Genomic DNA, 15,624 nt, shown 5'->3' on the forward strand with positions numbered 1-15,624 from the left:
TTTGGGTGTGTAATAGCACCATTTTGCTCATTCTGTGCATTTTCTTGAGATATTGCCGTTTGAAAGAACACACCCTATGCACTAACTGACATTGAGGGGCAAGCCTTCTGCCTTGCTGCTCAAGTGTGTCCACTGTCAGGGGGTCACACTCGTTACTGTGGCCGAGCATAGGAATGGAGACCAGCAGCACTGGCTCCACCGAGAATTCTCTCTCTCCTCCCTGCATGAATTCAGAAAATGCTTGAGCTATCAAATCTGGGCTACTGTATGAACTCCAAACAACTTTAGCTTCATGGTCATGTCCATTTTTTTTCTCCTTCATACTGCTGACCTCTTTCACATTGGGGATTGTCTCTGTTCTCCTGAGCAGTGAGATACCAGAAAAGAGAGGCCCAGCCACCATGAAATCAATTTGGCCCCAGGCTCAGTTTTAGCTGTGGTGGCCCAATGCCATGTCTCCAGAAGTTTGTTTCTTCTGGTTGTTCCTCCTCACTTCATCCTGCTAAGAGCAGGGATGCAGTTACTCTACTAAAGAAATGCGTTTCTTCGCGGCCTTCCTGACCCTCCGGCCAGCAGGCAGCAGCAGTTGGGTCCAGCTCCTGTCATCAGAATTGCTCTCCTCTCGTGTCCCTAAATGAATAGAACAAGGAGGCATTTTCCCAAGAAAAGAGTAATTTCAAGGAAGTGAAAATCAGGCCATGCCAAAAAACTTGCTCTTGATCTTTTTCTAATTGATCATAAGTTTCTTTTTCTAATTCTTGTCTACTCTGTTTTACTTGTTGATTTATTTTTGCCTTTCATTCTCTTCATTTGTTCTTTACTTCTTGGTAATAAGCTCATTGTCTTACTCACCCAACCAGATATATATAAATTTTTTTGCCAATCTTTCCTACTATTGAATAAAAATAAAAGTCCTTAGCAAGCTGCCGACAGAGCTTTTTTTTTTTTTTAAAGAAAATCACTGAAATTCATTTTGTCTTAATTTTTCTCCCTCAAAATGCAACAATAACAAAACTCCCAACGTTGAAGGAAGGCTCACTAGATGCTCAAACTGCTATAGGTTCACCTAGAGTGACATAACTTCTTGGCAGTTTCAGAAGGCTTCAAAGAGGATATATTTGAGCAAATTCTGAAGAATAGCAAGAGTTTCTCATCAGGAAAATGAAGGCTTCTAGAACATCCATGAGTGAAAACATGTTTCAAAATCAAGGCTTGAAATAGCCCAGTGCATGCTGGGAAAGTTCTGGAACATGAGGGGGTGTATAAGACTAACAAAAGAGCTACAGTGAATAATAGGCAACCTTGTATGGCTAGGCTAATGATCTGGGACCTTAGGTTGTAGGTGTTGGGTAGTGACATAATTAAATTGCCTTTTGGAAGCTAACTCGGGTATCAGAACAGAGGCAGGAATAAGGGAGGGAGAGTAAAGATTGACCAATTAATAAGCTAGATGAGAAATGAAGAGAGGTTGAAGTAAGGCAATGACAGTGAAGTGTTGAGGGGAAGGTATTTTAGAGAAATTTTCAGGTTGACAAAATTTAAAAATCTTGGGACTTTAGAGTTTCTGGTTTGATCAATGGGGTAAATGATGGTGCCCTCCAAGAGTTAAGGGCATCCAAGCGAAGCTGAAGTACTAGGGGCAAATAATGAGGTTCATTTTATATACGTACTATTTGATGTGTTCATGGGACATCTAAAAGGAGATTTCTCATAGAAAGTTGAAAATAAATCTAAATTTTAGGAGTTGTATAGGATTATAGATTGGTAGGGAGTGAATCTCTTCAATTTTAGGAGAAATGTATAATTAGTTGTGGATTGGTGGAAACTAATGTATCAGTTAGCTTTGGCTCCGTAACAAATCACATAATTTATTTTTCTCATGCTTCTGTGGGTTAGCTAGGTGGCTCTTCTGGTCTTGGGCTGGCTTAGCTGATCTCTGTGGTTAGCCAGTGACTGGGATAGGACTGAATGGCGTAGGATGGTGTGACTCACGTGTCTGTTGATCGACCAGTCTTGGTCTAGGTTGGCCCAGTTGAGATATCTCTTCTCTAAATGGTCTCTCATCTTCCAGGAGACTAGCTAGCCTATGCTTCTTCACATAGTGGCCTTAGAGCAGCAGGAGAGGGCAAGCCCCAAAGTTCAAACACTTCAATCCTTTGCTTAAACCACACTTATTGATATCTTATTTGCCAAAGTGGGTCACATGGTCAAGCCCACACTCAGTGTCTGTGGAGCTAGAGAGCTCACTTTTATAATCCACCACAATTAGGGCATGGGGAAAAGAGAAGAGGGTAAAGGACAATACTGTAGGCTCTATATTTTATTGTCTGGGTTGGGTAATAGTGGGGTTATAGAAGTGGAATATCTATCTCGCCAACAGATTAAGAAATCAAAATAGAAAAGAAAGAGTGGAAAGAAAAGTAAAAGAGGAAGGAAAGAGTGGAGTCAATCAAGTGCCAAATAGAGGTCAAATTAGAGAAAATATAAAAGTGTTCATTGTTTTTAGTAAATAGGTCTCTGGTGACTAGTTGAAAGGAGTGTTTTGAGAAGGGAAGAGCCAGATGGCCATGACTGAGAGCTGATAAAGACAGCAGGTGTAGATCTGTTTTTCAAGACTTGGCATATAACCGTGGTTGGCAAACTGCGGCTCTCGAGCCACATGCGGCTCTTTGGCCCCTTGAGTGTGGCTCTTCCACAAAATACCACGGCCTGGGCGAGTCTATTTTGAAGAAGTGGCGTTAGAAGAAGTTTAAGTTTAAAAAATGTGGCTCTCAAAAGAAATTTCAATCGTTGTACTGTTGATATTTGGCTCTGTTTACTAATGAGTTTGCCGACCACTGGCATATAAGTTAGAGAGGAAAGTAATTAAAGTTAACTTTTTCTTGTTTTCTTTTTTCTTTTTCTTTTTTTGTATCTTACTATCTTGTTTTGTTTTTGTTTTTTAAAGATGGCAGCTGAGTGATAGGATCTCTAAATTTAGAGGTACTTTTTCTATATCTCTGATGTAGGAAAGATGTTCTAGATGTTGCTAGTTTTACTAAAGTTTAGAAGTATTCTTTAAATAATGTAAATAATTCATGTCTACTTATCTTTGTGTTGCAATTACTTTTACCATTTTAAAATCATAACACTGGAGATGATAATTTATTTTATTAATAGGATCGGAAAATAGAAGATCTTCGACAGTGCCTGAACAGGTACAAGAAAATGCAAGATACGGTGTTACTGGCCCAAGGTAAAAAAGGTAGTGTCGTTCTAAATGTTTTCTACTTAACTTGATTTTAAGTGGCCATAATCTTTTATATTTGGCCTCAGTTTCTTTTTGAAACATACCCATTCTCTCTAATTAGATAGCTCGCTCATCCATTCAATGATATTGTTCAGCATCTGTTCTCTGCCTGCAAGCATATGGGCTGAAGAGCATACTGTAGATTGGTTGGCCAGGGACAGCCTCTCTAAGGAGTCCATTAGATAGCGTTCCAGAAAGGAAGTACAACAGCACACGCAAGAACTTTTTTGGGGGGCGGCGGTTAGGGAGGAGGTGACGTGTTTAAGAAGTAAAAGACCAGTGTGACCGGAAGGTAGTGATCAGGAGGAAGAGTGAGATGGGATTCTAGAGGTGAGTACCAACCAGGTCATCCAGGTGGGGAGTTTTCACTCTTACTTGGCCCCCAGGGATCCACTGAAGGGTCTTAACACGTCAATGATAAGTAACTTGTAACAAATAGACCAGTGGTTCTCAGCCTTTCTAATGCCGCGACCCTTTAATACAGTTCCTCGTGGTGTGGTGACCCCCAACCATAAAATTATTTTCGTTGCTGCTTCATAACTGTCATTTTGCGACTGTTATGAATCGTAATGTAAATATCGAACCGCTGCTATAGACCCTAAGACCATTGGAAAACACAGATATTTACATTACGATTCATTAACAGTAGCAAAATGACAGTTATGAAGTAGCAACGGAAATAATTTTATGGTTGGGGGTCACCACAACATGAGGAACTGCATTAAAGGGTCGCGGCATTAGAAAGGCTGAGAACCACTGAACTACACCATAGTGGGAGGGAGCAGTGTTGGAAGGAAGGAAAGCGATTTAAGAGACTGTGGCAGTATTCCAAGTGGAAAGATCTGATGGTACTGACTGGAAATATATTTTGGTGTTAGAATCAAAATGATGATGTGTTGAACAAGTGGAGGAGTGTGAAGAGATAGAATTATGAAAGATCTCTGATTAAAGCAACTAGCTGGACGATAGTTCCATTTTCTAAGATAGAGAAACCTAGAGAAGGAACACTGGCATGGTTAAGGGGCATTGTGTTCAGTTTTGAAAATGTTAAATTAAAAGAAAACATACACACACAAAAACCCTGTAAGACATCTAAGAAAATATAGTTATGCGGTCTGTTGTATTTATTAGTATTTTATCGGTTGTCCTCAACTGTACAAACTTTTGGAGTGATTCAAAACAAACAAAAATGTTAAGAACTTTAAAAGTTCTCTTGTTTATTATCAATGCATAGATGGGGTTATTTGCTCTAAAAATAAGCACTGGAGTTTAACAAGTCTTTTGGAAGACACTCGTGGTTGCTTTTTCCCATTATGCTCTTCTTTCTGCTTTAAAATGAGTGGAATAAAGGATTCTTTTGGGGGATCAAAAGGGCATTATCTCTTTTTCTTCCCTTTCTCTCTCTCTCTCTCTCTCTCTCTCTCTCTCTCTCTCTCTCTCTCTCTCTGTGTGTGTGTGTGTGTGTGTGTGTGTGTGTGTGTGTGTGTGTGTGTGTTTTAGGAGCTCAGTAGTGATGAAAATGGAGTTGTTTAAATGGTGACTCTTTTTGTACCACTGGTATTCCTCAGCTTGGTAATTTCTGAACTGAAATTTGTGTAAAGCCTCCAAATTTTGAAACAAAATTACAAGAGAGTTGTTGAACTGAATTCACTTTTTTAAAAAATAGATTTTTTTTATTGACTTCAGAGAGGAAAGGAGAGGGAGAGAGGGAGAGAAACCTCAATGAGGAGAATCATTGATTGGCTGCCTCTTGCGCACCCCACATTGGGAATCAAGTCTGCAACCCAGGCATGTGCCCTGACCAGGAATCAAACCGTGACCTCCTGGTTTATAGGTAGACGCTCAACCATTGAGCCATGCCAGCCAAGCTGAATTCACTTTTTAATTTCAATCTTGTGAGTCTATCATTGCCCCTGTTAACACCTCTATCAGTTAAGACCTCTCTTAATACCACTGCTGGGTACTCACGCGGCCCAAAGCCCTGGGGTCTCAGATGCTACTAGTTGAAGGTGTTGTTTCCTAGGTCCCATGTTTTTTCAAGTGATTCCAGAAGCTGACTTTTTTTATTTTTTTTGAGGATCAGAAATTTTTTTACATCTAATATATTTGGGATTCTTCTTCCAAAAGTGAACTATAAATTAAAATTTGCTGTTGGTCCTGTTTTCTTCATCTTTTCCTAGGCCAAGAGGGTGACTATGACGACCTGCCTACTTCCAGTTCCATCTCCACTTTGCTGGAAGCACAGGGTTTTGGGGAACTGGAGAAAGGTCTGTCATCCACGCCAGTGATGGGGTCCCCCAGTCGTGACCCACTGAACACAAGTGTTCCGGAAGAGGTATGTATAGACTCCCAATAGCTTCTTCCTGCTGGAGAGAGTGTGTCAGTGAAAGTTAAAGTGCTGTGGACAACACGAAAGATGTGGGATTTTTTTTCTCAGTTTGGTTACTGATGACTTGGTTTGTCCTGGAAATTTTTGTGTCCTATAGGTTTTTATTTGAAATGTGTGTATGTTTTTTTTTTCTTCTCTTCTCTAATAAATGCCCCGGGCAGTGTTAAAATTGTTTATGTAATTCAGGAAAAATGTAAGAGTCCCTTGGGGATAGATGTCATCTTAAATACAGGACTCTAATCTACATATTAAATAATAAGTAGGGAATAAATAAAGGGAGGTTATATAGAGAAATTGATTTGAATCACCTTTGATGGAGATTCTGTAAGACAAGCATGTCAAACTCGTGGCCTGGCGGGCCGAATGCCTCATTTAAATAAGGCATGTGCCTGTCAGCCCGAGAGTTTGACATGCTTGCTGTAAGATGATGGATTGAAATTTCCCTCTGACTTCTTTAGATTTGGAAGAAGCAACTGGAGGGGAATCAAGTCTTAAACTCATTTACTTTACTTTCACATCCAATTGCCATCAATACCTTTCTCCATTATCTATTGCACCCCACCCCACAACTTTGTGTCTTGAATGACAACATTTATTTTGCTGACGAACCTGCCCTTTGGACAGGGCTCAGCAGGAACATCTGGTCTCTGCTCCACTTGGCAGCAGCAGGAGTGGCGCAAAGGCTGGGGCTTCAGTCACCTCAAGGCTGCTCATTCATCTGTCTGGTGGTTGAGGCTGGCCGTTGGCTGGGACTTCAGCTGAGGCCCTGGCTGGACCCACTGCCTGTGACTGCTTGGCCTCCTCTTAATACAATGGCTGGTTCCTGAAGATGAGCATCCCAAGAAGAGGACCAGGCAAATCCGTATCACCTTTTGTGACGTGTCTCAGAAGTCATGTAGCATCTCCTCTCCTTAGTCATAGGCCCACCCAGATTCACGGAGAAGGAGTATCTATTACCTCTTGATGGACAAGTGGCACTATCCCATTGTAAGAACATGTGAGATGGGATATATTGGTGCAATCATATTTGGAAAATAAATCTGCCCCTCACTCCCTGGCTACAACAGTTTATATCCCTCTCCCATTCACAGTATACCCACCCCCTCTCCTAAGACCCCTTAGTTTCATTCCAATTAGGCATCAGCATCCCAGGAACTTGTCATCCAGACTAGGTGATGATGTAGGTGAAACTCCTCAGGTGCATCTTCTTGGGCACAGCTTCTTGGGTACCACTCCATTCAGTTCAAAGAACCGGGAACTTAAGGGACAAGCTCTCTGTCCCCCACACACCTGACATACAGTTGTGGGATAGGTATAACATAACTGCTACAGGCACTCTTCTTTAAAAGAGGGACAACAGAAGGCACACAGGTGTTACTAGTTCAAACAATTCCAAAATCCAGCCAGGCACGTGGTGCCAGTTCCTTTGTTAGGACTCAGTCCTCTGGGCTCTTGGTTTTTCCTTCTGAGTCATCCTTCCTTTCCTACAAGAAGGGGATGTGCTTGCAGATAGTAGTTTTCTGTAAAAGTGTCCATATAGATCCAAAGCCACCTTTAATTTTTTCCTGTCTTTGTCCCTTTTAGTCTAACTTGGTTCAGTATTTAATTTAATTTTTTTTTTTTTTACTGGTTCAGTATTTTAAACATTCAAAATTTCTTATGAGACAATCTATTATCCACTCCATTAGATAAAAGCATTATCTAGTTAATTAGATCCTTCACAATAAACCTTCTCTACCTTAGGTTCCCTGTAAGGCTACTGTGGGATATCCCTTTATTTTTAGAATTTAAGATCTTTTTGTAAAGGTTCAGTGAGACAGCACCCCCTTAAATCTTCCTAAGGTCTTAACAAAGACACACACATGTCTTCATTTTAAGACTGTTTTCCTGACAGCACCCTGAAACCATTTCTTTATATATATAAAAGCCTAAGCGACGTTTGACTGGTAGCTATGACACACACTGACCACCAGGGGGAAGATGCTCCATCTGGTAGGTTAGCTTGCTGTTGGGGTCCGGCCGATTGGGACTGGGTAAGATGAGCCGGACACGCCCTGGAGCTCTCCTGCGGTCCCTCCCTGGCCCCAATCATGCACCGGTGTGAGGGACCCCTAAAGTGCATGAGTCCATGCACCGGGCCTCTAGTTTTAATATAATGTGCTGTCTAGAGAGACTGGGAATGGGAAACAGTTTTATTTTTTAACAAAACAACCTTAGGCTCCTTATATTTAACAGTTCCTTCTTTGCTCAGCTTTATAAGTAATTAGAAGAAACCAAATGGCATCTTTACTTTTTATATCTGTTGCTGGTAATTACATAATGAGAAGATGAAATTTGAATTGAATGAGAATGAATTCAAGGAGATAACAATTAACATTTCTCTTAAATATAAGAGAGGGCTAAAATATGTCATTAACAAGGAGTTAGTAGTGATTGGATTGGTGGTGAAAAGGTATAAATTTCCAGTTATAAGATAAATATAAGTACTGGGAATGTAATGTACAAGCATATGACTATAATTAATACTGATGTGTGGTATATTTGAAAGTTACTAAGAGAATACATCCTAAAAGTTTTCATGACAAGGAAAAAAAACCATTTTCTTCCCTTTTTGTAGTCTCTGAGGTGATGGGCATTAACTTGTAGTAACCATTTCACAATATAAATCAATCAAGTCATTATGCTGTAAACCTGAAACTTATACAGTGCTGTATGTCAACTATATGTCAATAAAATTGGGGGGAAAAAGGGGATTAGCTAAGGGATAAGAAATGTTTTAGAGGGGGAAAGTCCCTAATTGTTAAATATATATTTACACCTAAGGGAAAGTTACGCTCAACAGCCATTGAGTAGGCTGCATTTATAGGGAGAGGATGCTGCTATCTGTAGGATGTACCCAGATAATCTCATATCCTTAAAAAAGTCTTTGCTGGGTGCATTGCAGTTTTTTTCTTTTATGGGTTTTTGTTTGTTTGTTTTTTAGGGGGGAGAGAGGTTTAAAGAATAGTTTATTTATTTTTAGGGAGAGTAGAAGGGAGAAAAGAGAAACATCCAGGTGAGAACGTAATATTCATGAACTGCTTCCTGCACACCCCCTACCAGGGATGAGTTTGAAACCTGGGGAATGTGCCCTGACCAGGAATCTAATCGGCAACCTTTTGGTGCATGGGACGATGCTCAACCAAATGAGCCAGCCAGGGCCAAGCGTTTTAGTTTTAATGAGAGATTTTGAATTCGGAACAGGGATGATTTGATAGGGATTGAAGGTGCTCAGCCACATCTATCCTATATAATAAAAGGTTAATATGCAAATTGTCCCCACAGGCAGGAGTACGACCGACTGGGAGTTAGATGTGCGCTGACCACCAGGGGGTGGCGTGGAATGAAGGAAGGCCCCAGCCAGTGGCTGGCAGCTGGGGAAGGAAGGCCCCAGCCAGCAGCCGGCAGTCAGGGAAGGGAGGCCCCGGCCGGCAGCCGGCAGCCGGCATGCACAAATTTCGTGCACTGGGCCTCTAGTATATATACATATAAAAGGTTAATATGCTAAGTGTCCGACCATCCTACCGGTCACTATGATGTGTACTGATCACCAGGGGGCAGATGCTTAACACAGGAGCTGCTAAGCTGCAGTGACTTGGCAGTGGCAGTTCTTGAGTGACGCACCCTCAAACCAGAAAGGAGGGAGCCCTATTCCTCACGGGGCCACATGATTCCACCTTCGGCTGTGGGTTATGTTGTTGTTGGGGCACTGTTGGCCCCGAATCTAGTTTACTGCACACTTGCATTTGCGTTCCACAATCTGTACGACAGCAACTTTGCAGAGTGCCCTCTTGCACTCCAGGAACTCCTTGGGGGATGTTAGAGAGCCAGTTTTGGCCTGATCTCCGCAGGCCAGGCCAAGGTACCCCACCTGCCAGAGGGACCCTGCTCACTCTGCAGACACTGGGGAGAGACTGCAGGAGGTTGGTTCCAGGACCCCGTCTCACCTAGTCCTGCCCCGCCGGCCACCTTCTAATTAATTTCCTTTCAATGTGCACGAATTTGTGCACCGGGTCACTAGTTTTAAAAGAAAAGCCAGGAGGGAGATTTGAGGTTGGATTTAAAGCCCTGAAGTTTGAAAGGAAATAAAATCAGTCTGCTAGTGGAAGTTCATTTATTTATTTATTTTTTCATGAGTAGGAACCCAAGGAGATAAGAACTTAAGGAAGCAGGGATGATGGCTAAATAAGTTGTCCAGGATAAATCATAAAGATTCAAACTGGAGGGAAAAAAAAGATAGTGAAATAATCTATTTTATAATAAGGTGACTTGTTAAAGAACAAAATTCGACTAAGTACATTTAAAAGGTCTTGTTGGCTTAACGCAACAATTCATGAACCCATCAGCATCCAGTCTAGGAGATGAGATAGAAAGGCCCAAGGAGCTGTACAAGATGAAAGGCTTTTTGTAGAAGTGAGCAGGGGCAGGGAAGTTATGTGTGGCACTTGCTGATTGGTTAAAGCAGGGTTACTTTCCTTACATGGAGCAAAGGGAAGTCTTGGAGTCCCATCAGGTCACCTGTGGGAGCAAGGCAGTACTGTTTGGACTCTCGATTCCAATAATTACCGGCTGTTGTTGTTCCTTGTGATTAAGCCCCTAGGTCTTTCTTTTCTGGGAGAGCTGAGCATAGACATTTCCTTCAGTTCAGGTTTGCTGATGCAGGGCTTAGCATGACCCATACCATCTCGGGCCCAATCTGGTTACTTGAACAGATTTCACATTTTATAACCTTTGATAGTGTCCAAGGATGAGACCACTGCTCAGTAACTGAAACAAAACTCACAAAGCTGGATTTATTGCTTATTTAAGAGAGTGGACTTCGTTGGTCAAGGACACTCTCTCCAAGCTGATCATAGAGAGGGTTTTAGGATGCTTGGAGCTCAGGGGCTGGTGGACCTTCAGAGGAAGCAGGAGTGAGTTGACAGCAGCCGGATGTGGTTATGAAGGTGAGGCTGTTGACTGGGTGGCCTTTAGAGGTGTGTTTGCTGGTGTGAGTCCTTACCTGGCTGGCCGACTTCCAGAGGTGAGTCATGGTTGGTTGACTTGCAGAAGTGAGTCAACTCCCTGAGGCGAGTTTTGTTCATTTTTTTTTTTTTTTTACTGGAATATTTGCTAAAGTGTTTCATTTGTTAATGATGTGTCCAACCATCTAACTGCTCTCTGGTTGTCAAAAATTATTGAAAACCAGAGTATATAATTTTTTTTCACAGAGTCCATCCTTAGGATACCTAAGGCATTTATGTGGGAAAGTGTATTGTGTATTTTTGTTGTTGTAATATTGTTACTATTAAGCAAAATGTTTTAAATAGTATAATCACAAAGTACATTATAAGTTGTTTTAATTATATTTTTTATCAATTCTGTTAACTGAAATTAGCTTCTTCACACACAGAATAATAATGAACTGGAGTGACCAACGTTCTATTTTAGACGAGCAGCAGAAACTAAAGTGAAAGTAGTGCTCATTTTACAGAGAAGATTGATGCCCAGTGAAGTGACTTGCCTTAGGCAAGTGTTAGGATTTTACTATTAACTTAATTAATGGCATTTATTGTGTCTTGCAATATTCAGTATCTTATTCAGAACCAGGTTCAAAAATTACCTTCCTCCAGAATGTTTTCTCTGTAGCACTTCTAGGTGTCTGCATCCTGATTCTGGTTGCTCTGTGGCTTGTGTTTTGTTTGATGTGACTCACTGTGACTTTTTATTATTATATTACAGTTCCACACCAGCATCTTGCAGGTTTCAACCCCTTTATTATTACCAGCATCAAAAGGCTTGGAAACTCCTGAGAAAGCAAAATTGCCTCCTAAGTCCGAGACTTCATTTGAGGAAAAGTATGTCATTAATGTCCTAACGTTGCAAATATAAATGTTTGGAAAAGTAAATCAACCAAAAGCAAGGGTGCTTTGCATTTATTGACAGACACGAATTCTTACCCAGAGAAGCAAGAAACAGCAAGACATGCGCCAGGAAACCATAGCAGTTTTGTGTTATTGAAATAACAGGTGTGAAGCCAGAAGTAACTGGAAATGAGGCTGAGGATGTGCTGTGGTCAGGTTAGAGAGGGAGTGTATGTCCTAGGTCCTGGGTGGCCCTCAAAGGGCTGCGAGCAGAATAGCGGCAGTCCTGTGCCTGAGGCTCTTTGGACCATGGCTATGAAGGAGATAGGACAGGGATACAATCGTTTCTGCATAGGCAAATAGAATCTGGGGGGACATATTCCCAAATTAATTGCCTAATCTTACAATTAGACAAAGTAAAATAAAACACAATACCAAAAAAGAGAAATAACTTTTCTTGCACAATTGTTTGTTTTTGACAGTTCTGTTCACTTTGAATATATATGGTCTTTTCTTCAAGAAGTTCACAAATACTTTCTTTTTTTAAATTTTAGTGATGGAAAAAGAACCCTTGGCGCTGCTGTTGAAACCCAAATGTCTGATAGTCTTTCGTAAGTTATAAGTGATTGAATGTGAGAAATGTGGTTGGTACTTAGGGGAGAGGAAGCTTCCCTTACACTAACAATAACCAACACTGAAAGTGAGTGACTGTGAGGCCTGAATTAATGACTGAAACTGTAATGATAAAGAGGGGGTGAGGTAAGGGTGGGGGGTGTAAGTTGACAAAGAAATACTTGCTCACTTATCATTGTCTCAGGCCAAGTTTCTGTAGATCTTTAGCATTCTTTACCAGTTTCCCCCTGAAGTTCAGTGCTTGTAATTTCACTTTTGTGCTGATATTTTAAATCTTGCAGAAGAGAATCACAGAGTAGTGTGGTGGCTGGAAAGTCTGCACTGGTTTTCTGCACTTTCAAATTGATAAACTGACCTAATATCTATGTTTATCCATGTTCAAATCTGGATTAAGTTAGGAAAATGTATTCCTCAAAAAGTACTCAAAGATAAGATCGTTTTCACCATTATATTTTACTTTATTTGGTGGTAGGCACTTCTAGCAACTTATTTACACATAAATACATGACAAATGCCTTTTAAATGTTTGTTTGTATATTTATATTATTCTGTTTCTTTGAGCAAAAGTATTACTTTTTTTCTCTCTCTTTTGAAACTGGTCACATATTCCTGCCTCAGTTTTAAATAAGAGCAGCTCTATAAAACTGAATGCTAATCATGTGACAGAGTCTCCGAATGTTTACAGTGTCACTTTGCCATCACGAGAATAGCACATGAATTATATGGACTGCAATAGGGATTCCTCTACTATGCTTTGATCAGAATTACAAATGAAGTGCTCTGTCAGACTCAGAAAACCAATTTCTTTGTGAATTGAAAAGTAAAAATTTCATCCTTTATTTTTTTAAGATACTTTAATTGATTTTTAGAGAGAGAGGAAAGGAGAGGGAGAGAGAAACATCGATTGATGTGAGAGCAAAACATCGATTGGCTGCCTCCTGCACTCGCCCTACTGGAGATCTAGCCCACAACCCGGGGCATGTGCCCTGACCAGGAATGGAACCAGTAACCTTTCGGTGCACAGGATGACACCCAACCAACTGAGCCACACTGGCCAGGGCTTCATCCTTTATTTTAATTAGAGGATTATATGTAAATAGTACATGAGTACTTTAAGAAGTTCCCAGTGTAAATGTATACATGCAAAGGATCTAGCACTAGGCCTCGGAAAACTGGTTTAAATTTTCGAATATTGACATCACAAGGATAGTCCTAAGTGTTTTTCCAGCTACTCAAACGTGTGCGGGACATTTACAGTTATTGGCAGGACAGTTAACCACCCCTGCTTTTAAAAGAACTAAATGTTATAATTTTCTTAAGCACATAAGTGACTGCCGGAATCCAGATGTTCTTTTATTACCAGGATTCAACCCACACACAATTTTAGTTTCTTTCCAAGATATCCTACTTAAAAACAGTGGCACCAGAGCCACTTATTATTAATCCTAATTATTATTATTGTTATTTTTAGAACTTCAAGTCTGCAGAAGTCTAGCAGCCTGGGCAATCTGAAGAAAGAGTCATCAGATGGGGTTGGTTCTGTGTTGTTTTTCCTGTCTGTTACCCTGAGAGGAAAATATTTGGGGATCTTCATCTTTTCCCATGTTGCAAGTAAAACTCTTTAAGAAGAGCTTGTGGTTTCTCTGACGGAAAATTATTAGATAATAGAAAATTATGAAGTTAAGGATAAATATCAAGAAGTATGGTAGGAAGGATTGAAAGTAGTGCATAAAACCAAAAATAGAGACTTTAATAATAAAACATTGTTGGAAATAAATGAAACTGAGATTTTGTAGCTGGGATATATATATATATATATGTAAATTTATTTTAATTTATGGAATTGTATGTGACAAATTATGAATATATAAGGGATTCCTATAACAAACTTAACTGTTGTTGTTTTGAACAGGAAAAGGAGTCTGTTCAGAAGCCTCCAGAGGTAATTTTCATGTCCCGGTTGCAATGTAAAAATGTTTTAGACTTCTAATGCGTAAGGTTGCTTAAATGCCTCTAGTAGACAGAACTCTCAGAAACATGCTAAATGAAGGAAGCCAGACACAAAAGATCACATGCTATATTATTCCATTTATGTGAACTATTCAGACTAGATAAATTCATAGAGACAGCACGGAGGTTGGCGGTTGCCAGGGGCAGAGGAGAGCGGAATGGGGAGAAGCCGCTTAATGGTAAGGGCTTTTCCTTTAGAACATGGAGGCCTTTTGGAACTGGGTAGAGGTGGTTGTTTGCAACACATTGTGAATGTACTAAATGCCACTGCGTTGTATACTTTAGGATAGTTACTTTTATGTTATATGAATTTCACCTCTCTAGGTCATTGGAAAAACAAAAAGAAAATGCCAAACTCTCCGTCACACAGTTTAACGTTCTTAGCGACTGTCACCGGGCTTCCTTTGACCTCACAGAGAGCGCTTCTTAGATCACCAGCGGTTTATTTCAGGCAACCACTGTCCACCCACAGCAAACGTTTTGCTGTTTAAGAGGCAGCGTTGAGATGTGCTCTGGTCCTTCTTCCCTCTGGTTTTCGATCGTTGACCTCGTAGAGGTTACCGTCTGGTAGACAGGCTACTTCCAGATGCAGTTTCTTGACTGTTGGCTCTCAGTGCCTTGAGTCGTAGGGTAGGTAGAACTGAGGAAGCACAGACAGTGGGCACAGCTGTAATTAAAGTCATCCTCTGTTCTTTTCGCCCTGCCAATTCAATAGCGGAGTGCTTTTGGCATCGGTGTTAAGACATGAATATTAGTGCCGCTAAACTGAGGCATGTGTAACCTTTTAGTTACCACGAGCAGTCGATATGTAGAGTAAAAGAACCAGCCACCTTAAAAGCCTATATCCATCCCCTGGCCCTTTTCCCCACTTCGGAAGAAACAGAGGGCAGGAGATGTTAGAGAAATGAGAGCATCCAAACAAAAGCATTGCTGCATAATACCAAATAAAAGACCATGTTACTATAATTGCCAGTTCAAACAACCAGAAAGCTAAAAAAAAAAAAAAAAAAAAAAAAAGCAACATTGAAAGCATAATTTAATCACAACTGAAGTTCTGAAATATTGTAGAAATCTGAAGTAGCTTCTGAATCAACCAAGAAAAATTTAATTATAGTGAATTTAGTTTTAGGTAAGTGTATCTGAATATATCACAGTTTTTGAAAATGGTTGATCCAAATTTAGTAACTTCCAGGCAGGATATGAATATATCCCAGAATCTCATTTCAAAAATACTTTAAACAGTTGCTGATTATGCCTTCGTTTTATTAATTTTTTGAGGAGAATATTTAAAATAATTGGAATACAATCTCCTTACACTGCCTGTGTAGAAGCTTAAGAATAATGCCTACTTCCTGGAGTAATTATATTATGCTGTATTGGGCTTCTATAGATGCAGTTATATTATAAAGAATGTGAACTGT

At 40.4% G+C, this 15,624-nt stretch overlaps 1 protein-coding gene across 7 annotated transcripts in view; it reads left to right on the forward strand.

Annotated features, from left to right (window-relative positions):
• Positions 1-15,624, forward strand: part of PPFIBP1 (PPFIA binding protein 1) — a 166,368-nt gene that overhangs the window by 134,337 nt on the left and 16,407 nt on the right. For 3 of the 7 annotated variants that reach the window (XM_079774977.1, XM_079774979.1, XM_079774978.1), the window contains 6 exons: positions 3,160-3,235; positions 5,470-5,624; positions 11,439-11,554; positions 12,115-12,171; positions 13,665-13,725; positions 14,106-14,135. In XM_079774977.1, the coding sequence (XP_079631103.1) occupies positions 3,160-3,235; positions 5,470-5,624; positions 11,439-11,554; positions 12,115-12,171; positions 13,665-13,725; positions 14,106-14,135 (495 nt within the window). Of the gene's footprint in view, positions 1-3,159; positions 3,245-5,469; positions 5,625-11,438; positions 11,555-12,114; positions 12,172-13,664; positions 13,726-14,105; positions 14,136-15,624 lie in introns of all 7 variants that reach the window. The other 4 variants (XM_079774973.1, XM_079774976.1, XM_079774975.1 and 1 more) reach the window with 2 other exon arrangements.

This window comes from Cnephaeus nilssonii (genome assembly GCF_951640355.1).
Source record: "Cnephaeus nilssonii genome assembly, chromosome: 6".
In the NCBI taxonomy this organism is placed as follows: domain Eukaryota; kingdom Metazoa; phylum Chordata; class Mammalia; order Chiroptera; family Vespertilionidae; genus Cnephaeus; species Cnephaeus nilssonii.